General features: G+C 44.8%; 1 protein-coding gene across 3 annotated transcripts in view; it reads left to right on the top strand.

Moving 5' to 3' along the window:
- Positions 1 to 565: 565 nt before the first annotated feature.
- Positions 566 to 27,025, top strand: part of SUPT20H (SPT20 homolog, SAGA complex component) — an 87,802-nt gene continuing 61,342 nt past the window's right edge. For 2 of the 3 annotated variants that reach the window (XM_077298195.1, XM_077298193.1), the window contains exons 1-5: positions 566 to 807; positions 9,262 to 9,337; positions 12,370 to 12,405; positions 16,206 to 16,264; positions 17,562 to 17,628. In XM_077298195.1, the coding sequence (XP_077154310.1) occupies positions 9,335 to 9,337; positions 12,370 to 12,405; positions 16,206 to 16,264; positions 17,562 to 17,628 (165 nt within the window). In that variant the 5' untranslated portion in view covers positions 566 to 807; positions 9,262 to 9,334. Of the gene's footprint in view, positions 808 to 858; positions 972 to 9,261; positions 9,338 to 12,369; positions 12,406 to 16,205; positions 16,265 to 17,561; positions 17,629 to 27,025 lie in introns of those variants that run through there. The other variant, XM_077298194.1, reaches the window with a different exon arrangement.

The raw sequence follows: 27,025 nt of genomic DNA on the forward strand, positions 1-27,025 counted from the left end.
CAGGTGGAATCCGCACAAAAACCGCAGTGCGGATTTACCAAAATCAGTGAGGAAAAATCCGCAGAGTGATCCACAACGTGTGCACGTAGCCTCAATGTTTTGCGCCACTCTGAGCTGAGGCCGTTGTGTGCACAGACACTAAGAGACTTCAGAAACATTCAGGCCCATGTGCCTAGTTGGTCACTTCCCGTTTAGAGTGTAAGCTCCTGTGGGCAGGAACCGCAGCGATCACAATGCAACAGGCGGCAGAAAACCAACCCTGCGGCCACATTCCCAGCGGCACAATGCAGTGACCAGACAGAGGTGCCATTCAGGACTCTAGGAAAGCTGGATGGCAGCACTTCAACTGAAATGAATGGTGTCTCATGGTTTTCACAGGAATAAATGTACCTAATGCAAGGAAGTTTACTGCAACTTTGGAAATGTTTTACTTTTGTTAAAAAAATAAATATTTAGAAAATAGTAGTTGTGTAACTTTTTTTTACATTCATTCATTTCTATTTCGTTATGATACAATTACTATAATTTACAGCACAATAAAATGATACAGAGAAAAAAAAACAGCAGCCTTCTCTTCATGCAACGCTGAGCAGCAGCTGCGTACATGGAGGCACATTCTCTTGTGTGGCGACAGGCGAGGGAGCTTTGTGTTGTCTTTGTAATTAAAGCTATCCGCGTTTGACTTGTTCGCCGCAAGGCCTCTCGGGATATGTAGTCTACGCCATGTATTGTCTGCTGTTCCGCCTCTGCCTGCTAGATCGGGACATCACGGATCAGGAAGTCGGGTGGGCTGCCCACGGTGGGAAGGTAAGCGGGATCTAACCCACTATAACCGGCTGGGTACCGCCTGTAATCGTACACAGCAGAGCAGATCTGCAGGCGGTCGCACAGAGGCGGCTCGGTCAGTGCTGTGGACTGGGTTTCCTTTGGCCTCGGTAGTAATGGTGACTTCATTCATCTTCTGCTGTTGGGTGAGCAAGTGTAGGTGGGATCACCCTGATTAACCCCTTAGTATCCAGCTCAGGCAGGTCAGTGGGCTCTGTGATTGCCATGATCGGTGCTGATATCTGGAGCCCATTGACTTCTATGGGGGGCGGCTCCTGTACAATCACACCAAGCGGTAACTTCACGTTTTTCCTGGACCAGCTAGAAACATAACGCCTGCACCTGACTGCTACACTCTTCTAATGCAATTTTTTGATATCTGGCTACTAAAATCACACCATGGCTCCTGGAGTGTGCGGTAATCCATTAACCCCTGATATTCCCCATCTGGAGGGAATTATTTTTATTTGAGAAGAATAGTTGATAAAATGAATGGTCATTGAAAACCTGCTATACTGAAGATGGGGGAAGCCAAGTGGGGTGAAATGGCGAAAAGAAAAATGCAATTCCGACATTTGATTTCTGCAGTGTTCAATGTGCGGTAATAACGATCTGGTAACGACATGATTCTCCAGGTCAGCGTGGCTACAGTGATCCCAAACCTGTTTAAAAAATATATATATATATATATTATATATTCTAAATGAAGAAATAAAAACATATATACATTATATCATTTAATTTTTTTAATATTGTGAATTTAGGAATTGGTAACTAACCAAGCTTTTTTTTTTTTTTTTTAACAAAGTCCTATGCCTTTTTTTTTTTTTTTTTTTCTTTTATTAAGTCTCCTGTTAATTGTCTTATTACAGACGGCATATTAATCTGCCCATGTGCACGTGTCCTTCTCCTCTTCATCATTTTCTGCTTTCTGGACTGTATGGCAATCTTGCCTGTTGATGCTGTTGCAGGAGGTAGTTTGGATTTTTTGCAGGGTCATTGTTTTACCTTGGTTTCAGCCACTCTTTCCACACAATGGGGTCCTGTAGCTTTCACGCTTTGGACCTTGATGAATTCAGTTCATATGCAGATGTCGTCCATCCTCCCCTATACAGATGAGGCTTGGGTTGTGTGTCCCATTTGTTTATCCTTCCACCAGAATACAATCTTATTACAATGTCTCTTGTTTTCAAAACTTTGTGTTTTTAGAGGGATTGTTGTTTCAGGGTTTGTTTGTCTTAAAGGGCATGTCCTGTCTAAAACGACAAGTCTGCAGTCACTTTGACTGTAGACTTGCTAATCCTCTCAGTGCAGGTACTACGCACTGTGAGGAATCGCTGTTGTTCGCGCCGGGAACAGCAAACACGTGACTGCAAGTGTTCGATATGCAAACTGCCTCCCATAATCTGACTAGACTGCTTCCAGTGAGGCCGGAGACAGTCTCTCTCTGTGTGGTAAGTCTGGCAGCAGCTCTCTCATAGAGAACATAAACGCGCTCAGAGTGTGTTCACACTATGTCTTTTTTCAGGCAGATTCCCCCTGAAAAAGCTAAAAAAAAATGCCAAAAATAATGAACATATGCACGGCAAAGTCAAAACGACCTGCTGTGCGCATGTTCTGTCTTCTCACTTCTTTTAACCACTTCAGACTTCGAAAGCCGCATAGTGACTGATAAGGGACAGCTCCTTTCTTCAGGTGGCTTATATGAAATAATAATAATATAATATCCCCTTTCTGTTCTCGGACGGGATAGTACGTCCGAGGTCAGAACCCCCGCTTCGATGCGGGCTCCGGCGGTGAGCCCGCATCAAAGCCGGGACATGTCAGCTGTTTTGAACAACAAACGCTGACAGCGGCATTTAACCGGCGCTTGCGGCCATGTGACGGGGGTCAGCGATGCTTCTGTATAGTAACCGTAGAGGTCCTTGAGACCTCTATGGTTACTGATCCCCGGTAGCTGTGAGTGCCACCCTGTGGTCGGCGCTCACACCACACCTGCATTTCTGCTGCATAGCAGCGATCTGATGATCGCTGCTATGTAGCAGAGCCGATCGCGTTGTGCCATCTTCTAGCCTCCTATGGAGGCTATTGAAGCATGGCAAAAGTAAAAAAAAAAAAAAAATATATATATATATATATATATATGTTTAAATCACCCCCCTTTCGCCCCATTCAAAATAAATCAATAAAAAGTAATCAAACCTACACATATTTGCTATCGCCACGTTCAGAATTGCCCGATCTATCAATAAAAAAAAGCATTAACCTGATCGCTAAACAGCGTAGCAAGAAAAAAATTTGAAACACCAGAATTACCTTTTTTTGGTCGCCGCGACATTGCATTAAAATGCAATAACGGGCGATCAAAAGAACTTATCTGCACCGAAATGGTATCATTAAAAATGCCAGCTCGGCACTCAAAAAATAAGCCCTCAACAGACCCCAGATCATGAAAAATGGAGATGCTACGGGTATTGGAAAATGGCGCAATATTTTATTTTTTTTTAGCAAAGTTTGGAATTTTTTTCACCACTAAGATAAAAAGTAACCTAGTCATGTTAGGTGTCTATGAACTCGTAATGACCTGGAGAATCATAATGGCAGGTCAGTTTTAGCATTTAGTGAACCTAGCAAAAAAGCCAAACAAAAAAAACAAGTGTGGGACTGCACTTTTTTTGCAATTTCACCGCACTTGGAATTTTTTCCCCGTTTTCTAGTACACGACATGGTAAAACCAATGATGTCGTTCAAAAGTACAACTCGTCCCGCAAAAAATAAGCCCTCACATGGCCAAATTGACGGAAAAATAAAAAAGTTATGGCTCTGGGAAGGAGGGGAGCGAAAAATGAACGCGGAAAAACGGAAAATCCCAAGGTCATGAAGGGGATATAATTAAAGAAAATCCACCGCAAAGGATACACTTGAGGAAAGACACCATCAGTGTTTTCCTGAGGCATTTTCAGCTTCAAAAACGATGCGGATCCCCCCGTCTGAAAGACGTGATGTGCACATGACCTATTCCGTGAATGGGAAAGTCGGAGAGACAGCCATGTGATGTGCATGGGGGGCTTTAATCTGCCCATAAACATGAGATAAATGGCAGCTGAGATTTGTAATGGGGACCCACTCGGCCGACCATCGTTTTATGAGTAATTCCTGACAGAAAAGGTGATCTGCAAGGTCAGAATTTTTCAGTTAGCGGAAAATATATTGGTGTTGCAGACCGACGGCGTCATTTCCCTCTGGGCGCAGGCCTACTGTGTTGCTTTTTCTTCCTTTTGCCCTCTATTCGGTCAGGTATTTGCAGGGCCAGCCATCTGTGTGACCGCTGTGAGGAAAAATGATCGGATTCTTCGGTTCATGAAGAGCATCAGGCTCGGGCCACACGGTGACATCTAAGACACAATGTCGCATTGCAATCTGTGACGCCGTCCTAAATCTTTCTAAATATCTGATTTTTAATGTCACTGATCACGAGTCGCAAATAGACGTCCCTGCGGTGTTAAGTTTCACTAATGCAACGTGTGAGCGGGTAGCCCTGGCCTCATGCCGCCAATTTCCATCAGTCTTTGGTCGGTGTGTTGGTTATTGCCATCCGTGTAACCAGTGATTTTCATGTATGCCAAAAATCAAAAAGAATTTGCAAAGCTTTACAAAGTTAAAAACGGAGAACACGCGTGATTTTCACAGGCCCGTAGAATTGTACGGGGGATTTGATCCATGAATGGATGATAAATAGATGTCTCTGTTTTTGGTCAGCAGAAAATTATGGACATGTCCGATGTAGATCTGATCTCGGGGTCGGAATTTCACAGATTTTCAGGAAGAAGACGGAGAACTTTTTTTTTTTTTTTTTTATGGAAAAAAAAAATCAGACCACACATTGATGAAAATAATTGGTTCGTCTTTTTGGTGCCTGAGAGAATCGGACACTTCTGTATGAGGCCCGTCTGTTTTTTGTGTACAACTGCTATCTGTGGTTTTAACGGTTAGCCCCCCGTACCTATAATGGGGAATGGGGTTATTCACATGTCTGTGATTTTTTCACTGGCCAAGTAATCATTGTAAAATCATGGAGAAATGTGATCTTCCATTGCAATGATCTAGTGTGAGAGACTCTGCACAGCCCCTATGCTGACTTATAATAATACATTACTGTGTATTAAAAAATAAAAAAACGGGTTTTTGTTGCATATTTATCTTTACCCTCACGTCTTGCTAATGTTGAATGAGTCAGAAAACAACTTGCGGTAGAGTTTTGTGGGCATGCTCAGTGCAGGGGGAACGGAAGGTGGTGCTGGGGTATAAAAATTAAATTGTTCTGAGTTTTATCCAGAATACGCAAAGTTTTTTTTTTTTTTTAAAACAGCCACAGCTATTAATCAATTACAATTGGTAACTAACAATATTTTAGACCATTTGCAGTTTCCTATGTTACAGAATTTCAATGTGTCTGTAAAAAAAAACAAAAAACGGATTCTAACCTGTGGCTCCATTTTTCACCTGCAGATTGAGTCAGTGGAATAAAAACCAAACTCTTGTCTGCATTGCCCCATTGAATATCATTGGTCCCAGTGCGATGCATCTTTTTTTTACAGATAGTGGCTTGCGAAAAGTTCACCCCCCTTGCATGTGCGGCCGGAACTCCGCTCCCTCCTCCCTGGACTTCAGAACGGGCAGCGGATGCGTCGGGAAACTACATCCGCTGCCCACGTTGTGCACAATTTTGCACAACATCCGTCGGTACGTGGGGCCAACAGTTTGCGACAGCCCCGTACCGACGGAAATGTGAAAGAGGCCTAAGTTGGTGAAGTGAGAAAAATATAGAGAAAAAATAACTAAAAATTGGCATGTGCATACGTAATCACCCCTTTTGCAATGAAGCCCCTAAACATTTTTATGAATTTTTTTTTTTTATGTATTTTTTTTGGGGGGTATAGATTAGGTTACTTCTTTTATCACATTTTTGCCTCTTGTTAATGCCAGGTTTTAAATAAATTTGTTTTGATGCTTCCTGTTATGTAATCTGCACAAGACTATCAAAACGCTTTGTGAAAGCCAAATGAGGTTTAAGTGCATATCCACTGTGGAAACGCACTAAAAACACATTCGTATTTTACCTGCATGGAGTAAAATTCTTTGGGTGAAATCCACACAAAACTCTGCTTATTTTCAAGAGAAATCAACACAACATATTCTTGAATGAAGGAAAAAAACACCGTATATAAGTTTACACAGTGGGAAAAAAACCCCACCATGAGCATGATACTTCTATAAATTCCACCTAATTTGCTGTAACTGTAATATGTTGCCTTCTTTTTTTTTTTTTCATAATGAAAATACTCAGCATCAAATGCAGACTGTGGTAACTTAACCTTAGAGAGCATTTTACACTGCACAATTATGAGGAATGGGCCTTCCAAGGAACGAACACTCATGTCCCTGTAATCGTGCAGTGTAAACAGGTTGTCTAATAGACTGCCTGTCTTACACCAGTGACTAGTGTTGAGCATTCCGATACCGCAAGTATCGGGTATCGGAATTCCGATACCGAGATCCGATACTTTTGTGGTATCGGGTATCGGTATCGAAACAACATTAATGTGTAAAATAAAGAATTAAAATAAAAAATATTGCTATACTCGCCTCTCCGACGCAGCCTGGACCTCACCGAGGGAACCGGCAGCGTTCTTTGCTTAAAATGCGCGCTTTTCCTTCCTTCCGTGACGTCACGGCTTCTGATTGGTCGCGTGCCGCCCATGTGGCCGCGACGCGACCAATCACAGCAAGCCGTGACGTAATTTTCAGGTCCTTCTAGGCATTCAGTATTTTAAAATTACGTTCCGGCTTTGTGATTGGTCGCGTCGCGGTCACATGGGCGACGCGACCAATCACAAGCTGTGACGTCACAGGAGGCTGGACACGCGCGCATTTTAAAATGCGCGCGTGTCCTGCCTCCCGTGACGTCCCGGCTTGTGATTGGTCGCGTCGCCCATGTGGCCGCGACGCGACCAATCACAGCAAGCCGTGACGTAATTTTAGGTCCTTCAGGATTTTAAAATTACGTTCTGGCTTGTGATTGGTCGCGTCGCGGTCACATGGACGACGCGACCAATCACAAGCCGTGACGTCACGGGAGGCAGGACACGCGCGCATTTTAAAATTACGTCACGGCTTGTGATTGGTCGCGTCGCCCATGTGACCGCGACGCGACCAATCACAAGCCAGAACGTAATTTTAAAATCCTGAAGGACCTAAAATTACGTCACGGCTTGCTGTGATTGGTCGCGTCGCGGCCACATGGGCGGCACGCGGCCAATCACAAGCCGGGACTTCACGTAAGGAAGTAAACGCGCGAATTTTAAGCAAACAACGCTGCCGGTTCCCTCGGTGAGGTCCAGGCTGCGTCGGAGAGGTGAGTATAGCAATATTTTTTATTTTAATTCTTTCTTTTACACATTAATATGGATCCCAGGGCCTGAAGGAGAGTTTCCTCTCCTTCAGACCCTGGGAACCATTAGGGATACCGTCCGATACTTGAGTCCCATTGACTTGTATTGGTATCGGGTATCGGATTGGATCCGATACTTTGCCGGTATCGGCCGATACTTTCCGATACCGATACTTTCAAGTATCGGACGGGGTTAAACAACTATAGTCTGTACGTTTTGCCACAGAACCTTATAGGTTAGGATTCATTTTTTTCCCTTAATAATAAAGATCATCCTTTTAAAATCTGCATTTTGTGTTAACTTCTAATATTTACATTGGTTTTGTGATCTGAAACATTTAAGTGTGACAAACATGCAAAACAATAGAAAATCAGGAAGGGGGCAAACACTTTGTCACTACACTGTATTTCTATGCAACTGTCATGTTCGGGTTGGGAAAACCGTCGGCCAGTCTGTGCTCTGCGTTCCGATCTTGCTATGATTTATACGGCCGTCTGACTCTGCCCATATACAGAGTTGTTTCCTTTTATTGAAATCCTGCCTGTGATGAAAATGAGACTGCTGAAACGTCACTAGTGTAAGACAGGGAGTCTTTTAGACAACCTGTTTACACTGCACGATACTTTTAAAGCCATGTGCACACGCTGTGGATTCCATTGTGGAATTTTCCGCAGCGTTTTTGATAAATCCGCAGTGCAAAACCGCTGCGGTTTTTGTTGCGGTTTCCCACCTACAGCTTCCTATTGGAGCAGATGAAAAACCGCTGCGGATTCCGCACAAAGAATTGACATGCTGCGGAAAATAAACCGCAGCGTTTCCGCTCGTTTTTTTTCCGCAGCATGTGCACTGCGGATTTCATTTCCCATAGCATTACATGGTACTGTAAATGCATGGGAAACCGCTGCGGATCCGCAGCAAAATCCGCAGCGTGTGCACATACCCTAAAGGGTTGTCCTGTCCTGGACTATAGTGATGGCTTATTTTTAAGATTGGTCATTAATCAGTGGAGGCACAACACCCATTCAGCTTGCGCCGGTGGCAGCCAGATGTGCAGAGCACTGCTCCATCAACAAACTAGTGCCTGCCAACTAGTACTACATGTCCACTCCCCAATCACATCTACATGGAAGACATGGGGTCCTTTAGTAGCCCCAATTACAGCAGCATCCAGGGGCTTAAACTACTATGATTGGCGCCATCTCTGATCAAAGCAGGTAGACTCCGGTGACAGCTGTACAACACGCCTAATACCTGACGGAGAAGGCTGAGCTCCCCAGTTTGTCGCCCTCTAGTGCCGGCTCTGGGATCAGTCTATTGACAACGTATGTACGGTAAATGGGTCGGTCAGTCCTAGGAGCCAGGTTGGCAGTGCTTCTATTCTAGAGGATATATGAATGGATGACTGAAGACAGCGGAGGCTAGGGTATGCTTTGCAAAATTTCTCTGCACCAGAAGGAAGAAGTCTCCATAGTGCCACTCTGCACACACTAGAGAAGCCATTTCTTCCTTCTGTTGGAGAGCTGGTTTGTGTACAATGAGTCAGGAAAAATGCATGGAGCAAGCCACAGAAATCAATGATTTATTACTGAAAAGTCCTGTATACTTTGGTCTTAAAAAGAAGAGAATGTCCAGCTTCACCGAATCTGTAAAAAAGAGTTTTCTTTATTCCCATACTATTAAGCATAGAGGATACAGGCTTCAGCACAAGCCATATGGGTAAGAATCATGACCAAGGGAGCTTAGTCTCCAGAAACGCGTTGAGATTCTTACCCATATGGCTCATGCTGAAGTCTGTATCCTCTATGCTTAAAGTTTGTGAATAAAGAAAACTCTTTTTACGGATTCGGTGAAGCTGGACATTCTCTTCTTTTTTGGATTCTATACGCCTGGACACAGCGGGTCCGTGCTCCTGAAGATTGGGTTATGCATCACGGGTGAGCTGGTTTATATTCCTACTTTGGTCTTACCTCTGCTTTTATTTCAGCACACTAATCACTAGAGCTGAAGGTGACCATGATGACCCACATAGTGTGACTTGTACCTCTGACCAGTTCACAATGGTGAGTAGCCTTATTATATAGTTTTGTGACCCTACTATGGATATAAAAAGTATAGTGTCGTGTGTTTAAAAAAACAAATCCCACCAATAAGAATAATTTCATAACTTTTTCCACCTTTTAATGATACCCATAATCGGTACAAATCTATTGAGAAATAAATTGAAACCTTTTCAATTGGGAAAAGAAAAACAATGATGAACTAAACTATTGTGGTTGCATAAATATGCACACCCTTAAACTATCGTATTTTTCGGACTATAAGACGCAGCGGTCAATAAGACGCACCCCAAATTTTCTGAAGGAAAATAGGGAAAAAAACGTAATGTGTCAAATGGGGTTCCGTCTTACAGATTGAGATCTCGATCTGAGCATGTACCGGCCCCAGCAGCCATTTTCCCGGAGGCCACTGCATTGCAGAAATGGATATGCGGGGCTTCCGTGCTTTCACAAAATGCTGGCGGATCCCCCCCGTACCACAGAGCACCACCACCAAACCTGCTGCACCACCAGCCTAGGAAGGAGGTGTGATAATTGCCCAGCAGCGTCGGACCGGGACTGCCGCAGAATCGCCCAACTCCTGCTGCCACCACAGTATTTGTAAGTATAAATTTTTTGGGGAAAAAGTGCGTCTTGTAGTCTGAAAAAATATGGTAAAAATATGGTATGAAAAATATGGTGCTTTCTTGATGTAATCATAGACTCCTGCTGAAATTGAATTTATCAGCATGGCACATGTGGAATTGGTGATCTTTGCCCACTCTTCCTTGCAGTAGCATCCAAAAATGTCTGAGATGATCTGTGTACAGCGCCCTCTTCAGGTCAATTCCACAGGTTTTCAATTGGATTCTGGTCTGGGCTCTAGCTGGGCCATTCCAAAACCTTAATCTTCTTTTGGCAAAGCCATTCCTTTGTTGATTTGGAGGTATGCTTAGTCATTGTGCTGAAAGGTGAAATTCCTTTTCAGCAGCGATCTGAAACTACCAGATGCTGAAAAAACAGCCCCAAACTATAATGCTGCATCCACTTTGCTTCCATGTGGGTATGATGATCTTCTGGTGATGAATAGTGTTGGCTTTGCACCAAACTTACTTTTTGGAATTATGGACAAAAAAAAAACCTTGCTTTTGGCAGACTTGATTTAGGGTTTGGCAAAACATAGCCTGTCTTAGATGTTTTTTTTTTGGTAAGTAAAAGACTTCCATTTTGCCACCTTACCCCACAAGCCAGACATAAGAATACTGGTGTTTATCTCGTACAGTGCACAACCATTACTTTCCAGAAATGCAGCTCCTTTAATGTTGCTGTTGGCCACTTTGCAGCCTCCCGGACCCATTTTATTCTAGTCTTTTCATCAATTTGTTGTAAGTGACTTCCAGTTCTAGGTATTATCACTGTTGCGCCAAACTTAAGCCGCTTCTTTTTTGTCCGTCTTCACCACCACGTTAACTGAATGATCGGGGGCATTACCAACAGGGCTGTGGAGTCAGTCGGTGTCCATTTTGGTGAAGTCGGCATAAAATGGATTGACTCTGACTTCTAAAATATATAATAAACTAGTTGGCCTGTGCAAAATCTTCGCACATTGGTTGTCGGCGCAGGCAATTTCAGGAAAATCAAGCTGGATAAATGTTAATGTATTTAATGAGGTGATGAACACAGAGAGGTATTTATATATGTAGATTGGTAATACAATAAATTGGTTTGATAAGTAGAGGCTAAAAAAATGTCTTGAGGTTGTGCTGCCACCTGCAGGTTATTGTTTTTTTTCTGCAGGTTTCTGAAAATCAATGTTTAAATTGTATTTATTGATCAAATTGTGAATGTGTGGTTTGTTTGTGTCTTTTCTTGCTGACGTGGGCAAGTTTACCTTTCAAATGGTGTATTTGTGTGTGTGGGGCGAAGTAATCACTGAAAAAGCAGTGCATGTTTACAAATGTGTTTGCATATGTGACTCGCCTGCAGTGAAGTGTGCAATCCTCGAATTTGCCTGAAATAGGCTGGGCAAGCACTTCAGCAAGCTGGAAAGACCCCAAGGTAAATGCCACCTGCAGGTAATTTGACCTCTGAAATGGTGTATCGTGTGTGTGTGTGTTTGTGGAGTGTAAACGGAGAAAGTGTGCAATTGAATAGGCAGTGCATGTTTACAAATGTGTTTGCATATGTGACTCACCTGCAGTGAAGTGTGCAATCCTCCAATGTGCCTGAAATCGGCTGGGCAAGGAGTTCGGCAAGCTGGAAAGCCCCGAAGGCAAATGGTGCCACCTGCAAGTCATTTTTCCTTACTGCAGGTTTATGAAAATTAATGTTTAAACTGTATTTTGTGATCACATCGTGGATGTGTGGTTTCGCTATTTTCTTGCTGAAGGGGACAAGTTTACCTTACAAATGGTGTATCATTTGTGTGTGTTGGTGAAGTATGAACGAAGATACAAAGTAATCACCGAAAAAGACTGTTTATAAATAATATAGAAGGATTGGTAGAGTAGTTCGGTGCAGGATGTGCAGTACATTTTTCATAATTGGGAAAGTTATGAAATGTCTGTTCTGTTCCTGATCTGAGGATATCTGCTTTTGATTGACATGAATCTGTGCTGCACTTTATGTACATGCTCAGTAGTGATCAGGGCTGGGAAACCAGAATCCGGGAAATTGAGGAGTCGGAGCTTTGGCTTACTGACTCCACAGCTCTGATTACCAAAAGTGGGAACCTCACCGATATGATATTAATGGGTTGACCTAAGAATTGACCATCAAAAACAATCTTCAGAAGCAACCTTTAAAGGCACAGCCATTGGCAGACAGTATGTGTTGAATCTAAATCTTGCTTCTGGGTCTTGTATGTTCACGTTTGCAGTAATCTCGCTGTGGTATCATACTGCCGTAAATACTGGTGGCTGCCCATCTCTGACCCGTACGGTAAACTTGTATCAAGGATCCGAGATCAGTTGATAACTCGACATCTGAGACATTTTCAGAGTTCAAAAGCTTATTAAAATGTGAGTTTCTGACTGTTCATCTTATTTTGTTTCCAGCAACAGACGTTGGAGTTGGCCCTGGATCGGGCTGAGGTAATTCTTTTCTATTCTCTCCCTTCTTAGTATATATAGGAAGCCATGAACAGCGGCCAGTTTAGGAGACCTGTAAAAGTATAGACTTTAGGCATTTCCCATATTGTAGGGCTGGAAGGATGTAAAGAAAATCTATAATATTAGGAAGTTGCATATAAAGCAATTCCCTTATGTGTTACACCTGAGTTTCTCCCTATAGCAATGCTTACTGTATCTCAGTGTTTTGTAAAACAGCCTGTGACTTCGCTTAGATAACTCCCCCGAGCCCTGTAAAGCCCCCGTCTCACTAAGCGAGATCGCTAGCGAGATCGCTGCTGAGTCACAAGTTTTGTGACGCAACAGCGACCTCAGTAGCGATCTCGCTATGTGTGACACGTAGCAGCGACCAGGCCCCTGCTGTGAGATCGCTGGTCGTGTCGGAATGGCCTGCACCTTTTTTTGATCGTTGAGGTCCCGCTGGGTAGCACACATCGCTGTGTTTGACACCTTACCAACGACCTCGTTGACGACTCAGACACTGAATCGTCATAATAGCTCCCATGTGACATCGTTGTACAGGTCGCTACAGGTCGCTGGTGAGATGTCAAACAGTGAGATCGCAGCTGCGATCGTTGGAGATCTCACTGTTTGACATCTCACCAGCGACCACATAGCGACGCAGCAACGATCCCTGACAGGTCGTATTGTTGTCGGGATTGCTTTAGCGTCGCTAAGTGAGACGGGGCCTTTAGGGTTAGGGCTAGAGTTAGGACTAGAGTTAGGGCTAGGGTTAGGGCAAGGGTTAGGGTTAGGGTTAGGGCTAGGGTTAGGGCTAGGGTTAGGGCTAGGGTTGGGCTAGGGTGTGAGCTGTGCTATAAGGCTGTGCTGTAAGGCTGTGCTGTAAGGCTGTACTGTAATAAGACTGCACTGTAAGGCTGTGCTATAAGGCTGTGCTGTACAGCTGTACTGTAAGGCTGTGCTGTAAGGCTGTACTGTAAGGCTGAACCGTAAGGCTGCACTGTAATAAGACTGCACTGTAAGGCTGTGCTATAAGGCTGTGCTGTACGGCTGTACTGTAAGGCTGTGCTATAAGGCTGTGCTGTAAGGCTGCACTGTAAGGCTGCACTGTAAGGCTGCACTGTAAGGCTGTGCTGTAAGGCTGCCCTGTAATAAGACTGCACTGTAAGGCTGTGGTATAAGGCTGCGCTGTATGGCTGTACTGTAAGGCTGCACTGTAAGGCTGTGCTGTAAGGCTGTGCTGTAAGGCTGCACTGTGATGCTGCACTGTGATGCTGTGCTGTAAGGCTGTACTGTAAGGCTGTGGTGTAAGGCTGTTCTGTAAGGCTGTGCTGTAAGGCTGCCCTGTAATAAGATTGCACTGTAAGGCTGTGGTATAAGGGTGCGCTGTATGGCTGTACTGTAAGGCTGCACTGTAAGGCTGTGCTGTAAGGCTGTACTGTAAGGCTGCACTGTGATGCTGCACTGTGATGCTGCGCTGTAAGGGTATGTGCACACGTAGAAAGGAGCTCTGTGGATTTTTCCGCAGCAGATTTTAGAAATCCGCAGGTAAAAGGCACTGAGTTTTACCTGCGGATTTACCGCAGATTTACGGCGGTTTTTATGCAGAATTTGTGCGGATTCGACCTGCGGTTTTACACCTGCGGATTCCTATAGAGGAGCAAGTGTAAACCGCAGCGGAATCCGCACAAAGAATTGATATGCTGCGGAATGTAACCCGCAGCGTTTGCGCGCGTTTTTTTCCACAGCATGGGCACTGCGGATTGAGTTTTCCATTGTACTGTAAACGCATGGAAAGCTGCTGCGGACCCGCAGCAAAATCCGCAACGTGTGCACATAGCCTAAGGCTGTGCTATAAGGCTGCTGTATGGCTGTACTGTAAAGGCCCCGTCTCACTTAGCGATTTACCAACGATCACGACCAGCGATATGACCTGGCCGTGATCGTTGGTAAGTCGCTGTGTGGTCGCTGGGGAGCTGTCACACAGACCGCTCTCCCCAGCGACCAACGATCAGGGGAACGAGTTCGGCATCGTTGAAACTGTCTTCAACGATGCCGAAGTCCCCCTGCAGCACCCGGGTAACCAGGGTAAACATCGGGTTACTAAGCGCAGGGCCGCGCTTAGTAACCCGATGTTTACCCTGGTTACCAAAAAAAACAAACAGTACATACTCGCCTTTCGGTGTCCAGGTCCCTTGCCGTCTGCTTCCTGCTCTGACTGACTGAGCCGCCGTACACTGAGAGCAGAGCGCAGCGGTGACGTCACTGCTGTGCTCTCACTTCTCACTGTACGGCCGGCAGTCAGTGAGAGCAGGAAGCAGACGGCAAGGGACCTGACGGACATCAGAAGGCGAGTATGTATTGTTTGTTTTTTTTTACATTTACGCTGGTAACCAGGGTAAACATCGGGTTACTAAGCGCGGCCCTGCGTTACCAGTGAAGACATCGCTGGATCGGTGTCACACACACCGATTCAGCAATGTCAGCGGGGCCTCAACGACCAAAAAAAGGTCCAGGCCATTCCGACACGACCAGCGATCTCGCAGCAGGGGCCTGATCGCTGGTACGTGTCACACATAGCGAGATCGCTATGGAGGTCGCTGTTGCGTCACAAAACTTGTGACTCAGCAGCGATCTCGCTAGCGATCTCGCTATGTGAGACGGGGCCTTAACTACCCATCCAATCCACACAGCGCAGGCAAAGAAATCAATCCATAGATGTCCATAAATTATGTGTAATAATAAGAAATGGCACAAGAGAAAAGTATTGAACACGCTTGCTGAAATATAATTAATACTTTGTGCAAAAGCCTTTATTGGTGATGACCGCTTCAAGAAGTCTCCTGTATGGAGAAACTAGTCGCAGGCATTGCTTAGGTGTGATTTTAGCCCATTCTTCCACACAAACGCTCTTGAAATGTTGAAGGTTCTGTGTGCTCCTTCTATGAACTCTGAGGTTTAGTTCCTTCCATAAATTATTAGATTCAGGTCAGGTGATTGGCTATTATTTATTTTGTAGCAGCTTTATTTTCTTTCTCTGAAACCACTTGCGTTTACTTGGTTCTTTGTTTGGGATCACGGTCTTGCTGATAGGTCAACCATCATTTCATCTTCATCAGAAGATGTACAGCTCCGCAAGTGAGAACTTGCGGACGCCGGTAACAGCTGATCGGCAGGTTTGCTGGGTTTTGGACTTCAGCCCATCAAACATTGATGACCTATTCTCAGGATAAGTCATCAATCAAAATGTAGTGGTCTTTAATAAACGAAGCATTCATACTTGCCAATCCCACCATGGTTGCTCCTCGGTACTGTTTCCATTGGGGGAGTCTTATGACATCAGCAGCCTTGTTTTGTCCAAGCCGGTAGAGCATGTACGGAAACAGTTTCTTGTGGCTCAGATGTAATGTGACTGTGACAGGCCACTGGTTTCTGCATTGGTCACCTGAATACCGTGGAGACCGGTGGGGGACACTGGCAGCATCTCCGGGTAGCAGCCAGGGTCATGTTGGCAAGTATGTGTTTTTGTTATTTAAGAGTACCATAGGCCTATTTTTTAGGATAATAAAAAGTAGGGGACAACCCCTTTAATTCCTAGAATATCTGTTAAACCATTTTCCTCATATACTGAAAAATGAAGAATATTAATTTTCAGCACATGTGAAAGAGGAAAATTGCTCTCAGAGCTTAAATAAAGTGAGTCTCTTAAAAGTGTTTTTACAATATGCTGATCTGACCAGAAGGAGAAAAAAAACTTGACAATAATGAAATTTATACCAGAGCTCCTTTTTACTATTTTCCAGTATGTCATCGAGAGTGCCAGACAGAGACCTCCAAAACGCAAGCATTCATCCGGGTCGAGGTGATTTCCAGTCTTCCTTGCCTCTAGTAATGTCTGATGGATGTGGTGGCTTTTGTCGTGTACACAAGGAAGCATCCGTTCCATGCATGTTGGGCCATTTCCATTTTAAGCACAATTTGGTCCACAAGGTTCTCAGGCTAAAACCTCTTTTCCTCTTGCCTACCAGTTCTCAGGTTTCCTGCTTTTTCTGGCTGGTTTCAGCTGCTCACATGGAAATCCAATTATGTTCACAGGGAAGCGAGCGCTGAGTGCCAGTAGATGTGTGTTAGTAAGAAGCTGCTGTGTGCGGGCCAGGTGTGCGCAGAAACAGATGTCACCGCGCTCACTGGCACGCTAATAAATGGGACACCGAACGGACTACGTGGGCTTGGCCTCATCTGGAAACCTCCTTATAGAGCCGTGTTATAATAGATGGCTCCTATATTGTACAAGCATCTGTATAGACCCCCCGTGATCATGCTTCAGAAACTAAGCACACACTCTTTGATCTATGATTTTACATATTGGAACATAAGAAAAAATCTGATCCTTTTAGAATGTCTTAAAATTAGACCACTATAACCTCAGATGAACAACTCATGAGAAATTACACAGTGTCATAATTTATTTAAAGAAAACTAATTGCAGAACAGCGTATGAAAAATTGGGTACAAACTTACTGGTTACTTAGGAATTAAGAGGGGAAGTTGCAGACCGGTGCTGCCAACTAAATGTCCTTGATTAATTGTTCATCAGCGAGTGTGACCTCCCTCTATAAAAGCAGAAGTTTAGGCATTTTGCTGGTCTGGCGTATTAGGGCGTGTGGTTGACACAATGCCAAAGAGGAAAAGCATCAGAAGTGATCTTAAAGAAGTAATGGTTGCTAACCATCAGTCTGGGGAGCATTATATGGACATTTTCAAACAACTTGGAGTCCATCTAGAAGTTTGTTTCTACCGAAATTGCACCATGAACAGTTCCGGTCCATCTTACGAACCAAAATAATGTATATGATAGAAGGCTGGTCCTGAATATGGACGAGCAAACAGCCGTTAACATCTGCAGATGTGACTGGCTCATTTTTGGATACAGCGATCTGAGCCCTGCCCAAGGTGGTGGTGTCCAAACTGTTGGTCCTCAACTTTTCCCAAAAGCTAAATTGCCAGCATCTTGCAGTGTGCCGTTTTGGGTTAGTGGCTTTGAGGTCATCTCGACAACATCAGATGTGTGTGTGAAATATAATGCATGTTCCACTTTATTAGTGATATCTTCTTCATATAAGTCATTTCTGTAAATTGTGTCTTTATTTTGTCCCTAGGAAATCTTTGTTCCATAAGCTATATGACCTGTACATCGAAGAATGTGAAAAAGAACCGGAAGTGAAGGTAAACGGGCTGGAATTTTGTAGATGACTCTAAGGAACATGAAACTTTTTGGAAATGTCCTTCAGCCCTTGTTAAAGTTATTGTGCTTTATTAGCACGAGTGGTGCAAGGTGTCGGAGTTGTTTTTGGACCAGAGCTGTCTTTATGTAGAAGTGCAGTATGAGCTATTTCTCCTGTGCATTAGATTGGGAACATTTCTGTCTGGAGCGTGCTTTCCTCTTCTCCTGCCATTAAATATGATTTCATCTCCTCTCAATGTCAGGCTAACCTCTAGCTCACGCTTCCCCCTTGTTTGTCGCTGGAAACCATTACGCCCGCTGCTTCACCGTGTACATTCATTCAATATATCAGGCATGTATTTTATTGTCTCCCAGGTACTAAGTGAGGCACATATGGACCAGATTAGCTGGACAGGCAGACAGGCAGTGACCTCATGGCCCCAGATAACCACGGGTGGTCTTTAGCTTTTCCTTTCCTTTTTTTTTTTGCCTGTTCATATTATAACCTTTTATGAAAAGTAAGAATATGCAGGTTTTTTTTTTTGTTTGTTTTTTTGTCATTCTGTGAGGCCAAATAGTTGCTGATGTCCATTGGTTTTCATTCTATTTTTTTTTTTTAATATAAAAATAGTACAGTTATGAAATATTAGAACATAAGTTGACCGGCCGATTGTAAGTCATTGGGATCTATTTCAAAATGGATCCATCCGTCAAAGCTGTCTCGGCGCTGAAGAATGGAAGTCAATGTAAACAGAGGCAAAAGGAACCTGACGCATTGAACCTCTGGTGTTTGATCCTCCAGGAGGAGATGATTATTTAGGGAAACTTGTATATTATTTATTTAAGCCCTTGCTCATTTTGAGCCCAGCAGTTGAACATCCAGGTTATACTCCAGGTTATACTGAAACTTTGTCCTTAGCTCTGCGTATCCATCTCCTCCGCACCTCCAGCTCCACTGCAGATTCCAATATAATCCACAACTTCATAGATATATTATTTAGCTACGACATTATACCTATGGTAGTTATACAGACTACACCATGTCTGTCACCAAAGGGAGGACTATAAAGCATCTCTCTGTTCACTGCAACTTAAACCTGAGTGCTGGAGAATAAATGCCGTGAAGGAGCTGGATCAGACACTCCTCTGATGCCTCGTATTGTGGCAGTATTGCCATACTCTGAGAGCGTTGTGCCTTTTGTACACTTATTACAACTTGAGCATTCCCTATATCTGGACATAGCCAAGATGGGTCTGGCGTACATTGAAAACATGTCTTGTTTTCCTCCAACGTAGCCTGACTGACAGCTCCTCAATGTCCTCCCAGCTGCTGAGATCTCACACTGCTAAGTACGAGCTGCAGCAGTCCAGTCAGGCTGGGTGGTCAGAGACTGAAAGCACTTGGACTCATGAGCTCTTAGGCTACTTTCACACATCAGGTTTTTTGCATCAGGCACAATCCGGCGAAAGTTCGAAAAAATGGATCCGGCTCAGATTGTGAAAAAATGATGCGACGGATCCTTTTTTTTTCTATGGATCCAGCTAGCATATCCAGATAATTGGATAAAAAAAATTGGAGCATGCTCAGTTTAAAAAAAAACAAAACGGAATCTGGCGCCGGAATCCGTCATTTTACGGATCCATCACCTTCCGGCTCCCATAGGCTTCCATTCTAGCAAACAGCTGGCACTTCCGGCTTTTTCGCCGGAGACAAAAAACAGTGCTAGGGACGTTTTTTCCAGAAACCCGAAACAGCAGAATTGCCGGATCTGGCGAAAACAGGACGAAACGCAATGTCCTCCGGCGCAATCCGGCACTAATACAAGTCTATGGGAAAAAAATGGATCCGGCGGCAACATTTGCCGGATCCGTTTTTTTTAAATTTAGCTGGATTAAGCCTGACTGCAAAAACCTGATGTGTGAAAGTAGCCTAACTCTGCAGTTGGACTTTTTAAATGCTCATTTTGATATCCTTAAAATGCAGCAATTTTGACATGGATTTTCCCAGTAAATACACCAACCTCATAAGGTGTAAGAAATCTATTTAATGTATACTATCTGTGTTGTGAAATCTGGTTTCAGATCTGTTTTAAGTTGTAGGGCAAAGTGTTAATTTAAAGAGAAATGTTTGTTCTGCCCTTCCTAATGAAGGACAAGGATTCGTTTCAAGCATTAAAAGGTTAACTATTATTATAGTTCTGGTTTTGTTGTGTTATAGCACCACCCAGTGGTGGATAAACTTATAACCTGTGTTTTCCATGAATAATAGAGTGTTGCATTGTGGGTTTCAGCAAAGCATCATGGGATTGGGGAATTCCCCAGCCTTTTCTCTTGTATTTCCTGTTCACTCGTGTTATTCAGCTGTGTTGGAACTACTTCATTTACCTGCCACCCTGGTTAGTTTATCCGGTAAGATTGCGATCCTTGTTCTGGTAATATATTGTTCTATAGAATGTGATTACTGTATAGCAGCCAGTACACAGGAAATGTGGTTACCAGAAATCTGCTGTATGTAGTTATGTAGAGGTTGCACCATACTGTATGTTTCCCTGTTAGTTGCAGTTGTGTTATCGTTTAGCCCAATACTTATACATATTATTTGTATTCTTCTAGTTTTACCACGCTCATGTTTACCAATAAACAAGTTAGACTACAGAGAACAGTCCGCTTATTTGGGAGACAGAAGTGGTTTATGCCGTATGTCGGATCACACACCGTATCAACGTGTATGAAGACAGAACAGTAAAACGGAGACTAAATACCAGCGGAGGCCAGTAAAACGGTAGCTAGGCGCCGGGATTACAGTAAAGGGAGGCTAGACGCCAGCGATAGCAAATACCACCTACACAGCCGCTTGTACCACACCGCACTGCCTGCAGATACCACAGCGGCCGCCATACAGTCACAAGTACCGAGAGTGCAGCCCACCAAGCACCACACGTCTCAGTCCACGCTGAAGTCACCCCTACCCGCTCCGAGACGTCCTACAGCCTGCAAACGGACATAAAATGTCTGCAAGTCAAACATCTTCACTCAGGACGAGGTCCCAAACAAGCCGCTCTAGCAAGTCTTCCTCGAAAAGGTCTGCCACCCTCGCCCGAGCAGAAGCTGAGGCGGCGAAAGTGAGATCCTCCTTCGCTGCACAAGAGATGCAGTTAAAGTTAAGACAAGCAGACCAAGAAGCAGAAAGAGCCCGCCAAGAAGCAGAAAGAGCCCGCCTGCGAGCAGAACAAGAAGCAGAAAGAGCCCGCCTGCAAGCGACCTTAGAAAGGCTTTCCGCTGAAAAAGAAGCAGCAGCCGCAATAGCCAAAGCTGAGTTTTTAGAAGCCGTGGAGTTTCCTGAATCCGAGCGAGGCAGCGACATACGCGGACCAGACCTTGATCATCAGGACCCTGCTCAACGCGTCACAGAATATGTCCGCCAACATTCCAAAGTGGAAGACAACTCTGATCCGTTACACCAACCAGCCTATACAGATTACCAGAGATCCTTCCTCCAAACACCGTACTGGAAGCAGGAAAGTATACTGCGAAACGACATTGATCACCACTACCGTCCTACGGAACAGAAGGTACGGCCTCCACCCAGACTGACAGGGACACCCTTCGCCACTGAACGGGTTTATACAGACTTTCCTATGCCAGAAGCTCCTACCAGGTATGAGGATGCACCACAAACACTGCATAACAACAGCACACCAGCTCACGTCGGCACAGACTCCGCCACTATGAACTTTGCAAGGTTCTTTACCCGCCGGGAGCTGGTGACCAAGGGACTTGTAAAGTTCACTGATCGAGCTGAAAGCTACAGAGCATGGCGAGCCTCTTTTCAGAATGCCATCAGAGACTTGCATCTTTCCAGTAGTGAAGAGTTAGATCTTCTGGTTAAGTGGCTTGGGAGCGAGTCAGCTGAACACGCCAAAAGAATCAGGAACATTAACATAAAGTACCCACACACAGGACTTCGTATGGTGTGGGAGAGACTCGAAGAATGTTATGGGTCAATAGAAGCTATAGAAAATGCTTTGTATAAAAGAATTGATGATTTCCCCAAGATAGCAAATAAGGGTTATCAAAGGCTCAGGGAACTGAGCGACTTGTTAATGGAGGTACATGCTGCTCAGGCAGAAGGTGATCTACCAGGGTTGGCATTTCTGGACACTGCCAGAGGTGTCAACCCGATTGTCCAAAAGCTCCCTTACAACTTACAAGAAAAGTGGGTCAGTCACGGGTCCCGTTACAAACAGGCTCATAAGGTACCATTTCCTCCTTTCAGGGTGTTTGTAGACTTTGTTGCTCAGCAGGCTAAAGTTAGAAATGACCCTAGTTTCGATTTCACTATGTCATGTACCGCTGCCTCTGGTGTAAAACCCAGTAAAACACCAGTGGCAGTCCACAAAACTAATGTTACCTCCACAGGTTTTCCTTACAGGGCAAGTAAGTCTTCTCCAGAAGAGGACAAACCGCAGGATCTCAGCAAACACTGCCCCCTACACAAGAAACCTCATCCTCTCCTAAAATGTAGAGCCTTCAGGGAGAAGTCTCTAGAAGACCGTAAGAGTTTCCTAAAGGAAAACAAGATATGCTTCAGATGCTGCGCGACAACCTCACACTTCGCCAAGAACTGTGAAACCAGTGTGAAATGCACAGAATGTAGTAGTGTGGAGCACAACACGGCCTTACATCCTGGACCACCCTCAGGGGTATCGTCACGAGTAGAAGAGTCTGCCGAAAAACAGACGGACCCCGACGTGGACACCCCAGTGGTCACTTCTCGGTGCACAGAAATCTGCAAGGAACTCGTAGCAGGAAGATCCTGCTCAAAGATCTGTCTTGTCAGAGTATTCCCAGCAAGCCAACGGGATAAGGCGATCAAGGTATATGCAATCTTGGATGATCAGAGCAACAGGTCTCTAGCTAAATCCTTTCTCTTCGACACCTTCAACATTGCTGGTCCCGGCTCTCCGTACTCCTTGAAGACATGTGCAGGTACTGTCGAGACGGCGGGGAGGAGAGCAACTGGATTCAAAGTAGAGTCTATAGACGGTCAAACCTGCTTATCCTTGCCATCAATACTGGAGTGCAACCAGATTCCAGACAACAGGTCTGAGATACCTACACCAGAGGTAGCAGCTCATCACACCCACTTGAGATGTATAGCTCACCTGATACCAGAGCTCGACCAAGGAGCTCCTATTGTCTTACTTCTCGGAAGAGACATACTACGGGTCCACAAGGCTAGAGGACAGATCAACGGCCCACAAAACGCCCCATATGCTCAGAGACTTGACCTAGGATGGGTCATTGTGGGAGATGTCTGTTTGGGTGGAGCACACAGGCCGACATCAGTCAACAGCATGCTCACCAATACCCTCGAAAATGGACGCCCGTCTCTCTTCCAGCCATGCGAGAGCAGTTTCCTGGTTAAAGAATTGCCACACCACACCCCTCCACCTTGTCCGTTAGCTGATCCTTCCTGTGAAGACCATGCATGCGACGGTGAGCAAGATCATATAGGGTGCACAGTTTTCCACAGGAAAAGAGAAGACAACCAGGTAGCAATGTCCATAGAGGACAGACTGTTCTTGGACATCATGGAGCGAGAGATAGTAAGAGATGAATCAAAGAGTTGGGTCGCACCTTTACCATTCAAACCACAGAGGCAACGCTTACCCAACAACAGAGAACTTGTCTACAGTCGATTTGTCTCCCTTACACGCAAACTGCAGAAGGCACCAGAAACAAAACAACACTTCTTTACCTTCATGGAGAGAATATTCCAGAGTGGCCACGCGGAAATTGCACCTGTACTTCAAGATTCCGAGGAATGTTGGTACTTACCTATTTTCGGCGTGTATCATCCGAAGAAACCAGGTCAGATAAGAGTGGTATTTGACTCAAGTGCCAGATACGAAGGTGTTTCTTTAAACGACGTCTTCCTGTCTTGTCCAGACCTCAACAACAGACTTCTGGGAGTACTTCTTCGTTTCCGCAAAGACGCAGTAGCATTTATGGCCGACATACAACAGATGTTTCACTGCTTCCTTGTTAAAGAAGAACACAGAAACTACTTGAGGTTCTTCTGGTACCGCAATAATGACCCATACAAGGACATCGTGGAATATCGTATGAAGGTTCACATCTTCGGGAACAGCCCTTCCCCTGCTGTCGCTATCTATGGCCTTAGACATTCGGCCAGAGAGGGTGAAGCAAAGTATGGATCGGATGTAAGATCTTTTGTGGAAAAGGATTTCTACGTAGATGACTGCCTGAAATCCACACCCTCAGAGGAGTCGGCAGTCAGTCTCCTGAAAAGGGCACAAGAAATGCTCGCTTCATCCAATTTGAGGTTGCACAAAATTGCTTCCAACAGCCAGAAACTAATGGCAGCCTTTCCCTCTCAAGATTACTCAACCGATTTAAAAGACTTGGATTTAAGCACAGACTCCCTTCCCATGCAGCGGAGCCTGGGTCTACTCTGGGATTTGAAAAAGGATGCATTCACCTTCCAGATTAGCGAAGAAGAGAAACCCTTCACGCGTAGAGGCGTCCTGTCCGTTGTGAACAGCTTGTACGATCCTCTGGGATTTGTAACCCCTGTAACTATCCAAGGTAAAATGATGTTGAGAGACTTCACCCAAGAGACATCCGATTGGGATGATCCGCTTCCCAGCGATAAAAAAGAATTGTGGGAAAGATGGAAAAATTCTTTAGAAACCCTGTCAAGTCTCTACGTGGCACAACCATATGCTTCTGTGCCTTCATCAGAAATCAAGGTGCAAAGGCTTTGTATCTTCTGCGATGCTTCAACCAAGGCAATTGCAGCAGTGGCATATTCGAAAACAACTGACATCAATGAACAATGCCACGTAAGGCTTGTTATGAGCCGGACAAAATTGGCCCCACTTCGTGAACACACGGTACCCAGACTGGAACTCTGTGCAGCTGTGCTGGCAGTAGAGTTAGCTGAGCTTATCTCGACAGAAATGGACCTGGAAATCAAAGAAGTTGAGTTCTACACTGACAGCAAGGTAGTGCTGGGGTACATTTGTAATGAAACTCGTCGCTTCTATGTCTATGTCAGCAATCGGGTGCTAAGGATCAGGAGATCCACCAAACCTAAACAGTGGCACTATGTGTCCACGCACCACAATCCGGCGGACCACGCAACCAGATCCGTTGAAGCAAGACAACTTAAGGACACAACCTGGTTCACCGGCCCTACATTCTTATACCGTTCGACGCCATATGTGGACGAGTCAAACATCTTTGAATTGGTGGATCCAGAGGCAGATGAGGAAATCCGCCCTCAGGTATCCGTTCTACGTACTGTGACTAAAGACAATCACCTCAAATCCCACCGCTTCAACAGGTTCTCAACTTGGGACTCACTTGTTCGTGCCCTCGTTTGTTTAATTCATGTGGCTCGATCCTACAAGTCAACGTCACCCGCCATCCAGAAACCTTGCAAAGGTTGGCACCACTGCAAGCTTGCTTTTACCGTTCCAAGCATGGAAAATGCCAAGAACTTTATAATCCGTACCATACAACGTGAATGCTACGCCAAAGAAATAGATAACCTCGATAAAGGCCAACCTGTTTCTAGAGATAGTGTCTTGAAGAAGCTTGATCCAATCATTGACCAGGATGGGCTGTTAAGAATTGGAGGTCGTCTTCAAGAAGCTGAAGTGGAATTTGGGGAGAAACACCCTATAATAATTCCTGGACATCATCATGTCACGACCCTGCTTGTGCAACACCACCACGTCTTGGTGAAACATCAGGGACGACTGTTTACTGAAGGAAATCTACGAACTGCTGGACTATGGATATGGAAAGCGATGCGTGAGTAAACTCATTTACAATTGTGTGATTTGTCGCAAACTCCGTGGCGGGACTCAAAAGCCGAAGATGGCCAATCTCCCACCAGACAGACTTAGTACAGAACCTCCATTTACCAACGTCAGACTGGACGTATTCGGGCCATGGTCTGTGGTTGCACGGAACACTAGAAGAGTCCAGGCCAATGCCAAACGCTGGGCTGTTATGTTCACCTGTATGTCCATTAGAGCAGTCCACATTGAAGTAATTGAGTCCATGGACACTTCAGGGTTTATAAATGCACTCCGACGTTTCATCGCCATCAGAGGTCCCGTGAAGCACATACGCTCCGATAGAGGTACCAACTTTGTAGGAGCAGTGAAAGAACTTCAAATCCCTTCCAACCTAGACACCACCGGTGTGGAAAGATACCTGAGTGAGCAGGGATGTACCTGGACTTTCAATCTACCACACTCTTCTCACATGGGAGGTGCCTGGGAGAGGATGATAGGATGATAGGAATAGCACGCAGAATCCTCGACTCCATTTTCTTGCAAGCAGGTAGTGCAAGACTCACACATGAAAGTTTGACCACATTCCTAGCAGAAGTTTCAGCCATCATTAATGCCAGACCATTGACTTCACTTTCTAGTGACTCTGAGGATCCGACCATTCTTACTCCTGCCATGTTACTTACTCAGAAAGCCAGCGTTCTCAGCGCTCCACCTGGAGAATTTAGCAACAAGGACCTCTACAGACGACAGTGGAGACAAGTCCAAAGTCTCTCCAATACCTTCTGGGACAGATGGAGGAAGCAGTACCTCTCCACCTTACAACCAAGGAAGAAGTGGCAGACCGACAAACCAAACATCAAAACCGGTGATGTCGTTCTCATGAAAGACAGCCAGTCACACCGTAATGAGTGGCCACTAGGCCTCATCACTAAAGTATTCCCAAGCAAAGATGGGAAGATCCGTAAGGTCGAGGTCAAAGTAGGCAAGTCCGGGGAAAGCAAACTATTCCTCAGACCAGTGGCGGAACTCGTCTTACTGTTTTCGCCAAAAGAACCTGTAGGTGGCATCGGTTGATGCCAAGCGGGGAGTGTTCTGCCCTTCCTAATGAAGGACAGGGGTTCGTTTCAAGCATTAAAAGGTTAACTATTATTATAGTTCTGGTTTTGTTGTGTTATAGCACCACCCAGTGGTGGATAAATTTATAACCTGTGTTTTCCATGAATAATAGAGTGTTGCATTGTGGGTTTCAGCAAAGCATCATGGGATTGGGGAATTCCCCAGCCTTTTCTCTTGTATTTCCTGTTCACTCGTGTTATTCAGCTGTGTTGGAACTACTTCATTTACCTGCCACCCTGGTTAGTTTATCCGGTAAGATTGCGATCCTTGTTCTGGTAATATATTGTTCTATAGAATGTGATTACTGTATAGCAGCCAGTACACAGGAAATGTGGTTACCAGAAATCTGCTGTATGTAGTTATGTAGAGGTTGCACCATACTGTATGTTTCCCTGTTAGTTGCAGTTGTGTTATCGTTTAGCCCAATACTTATACATATCATTTGTAT

This window comes from Ranitomeya variabilis, chromosome 3 (genome assembly GCF_051348905.1).
Source record: "Ranitomeya variabilis isolate aRanVar5 chromosome 3, aRanVar5.hap1, whole genome shotgun sequence".
Lineage (NCBI taxonomy): Eukaryota > Metazoa > Chordata > Amphibia > Anura > Dendrobatidae > Ranitomeya > Ranitomeya variabilis.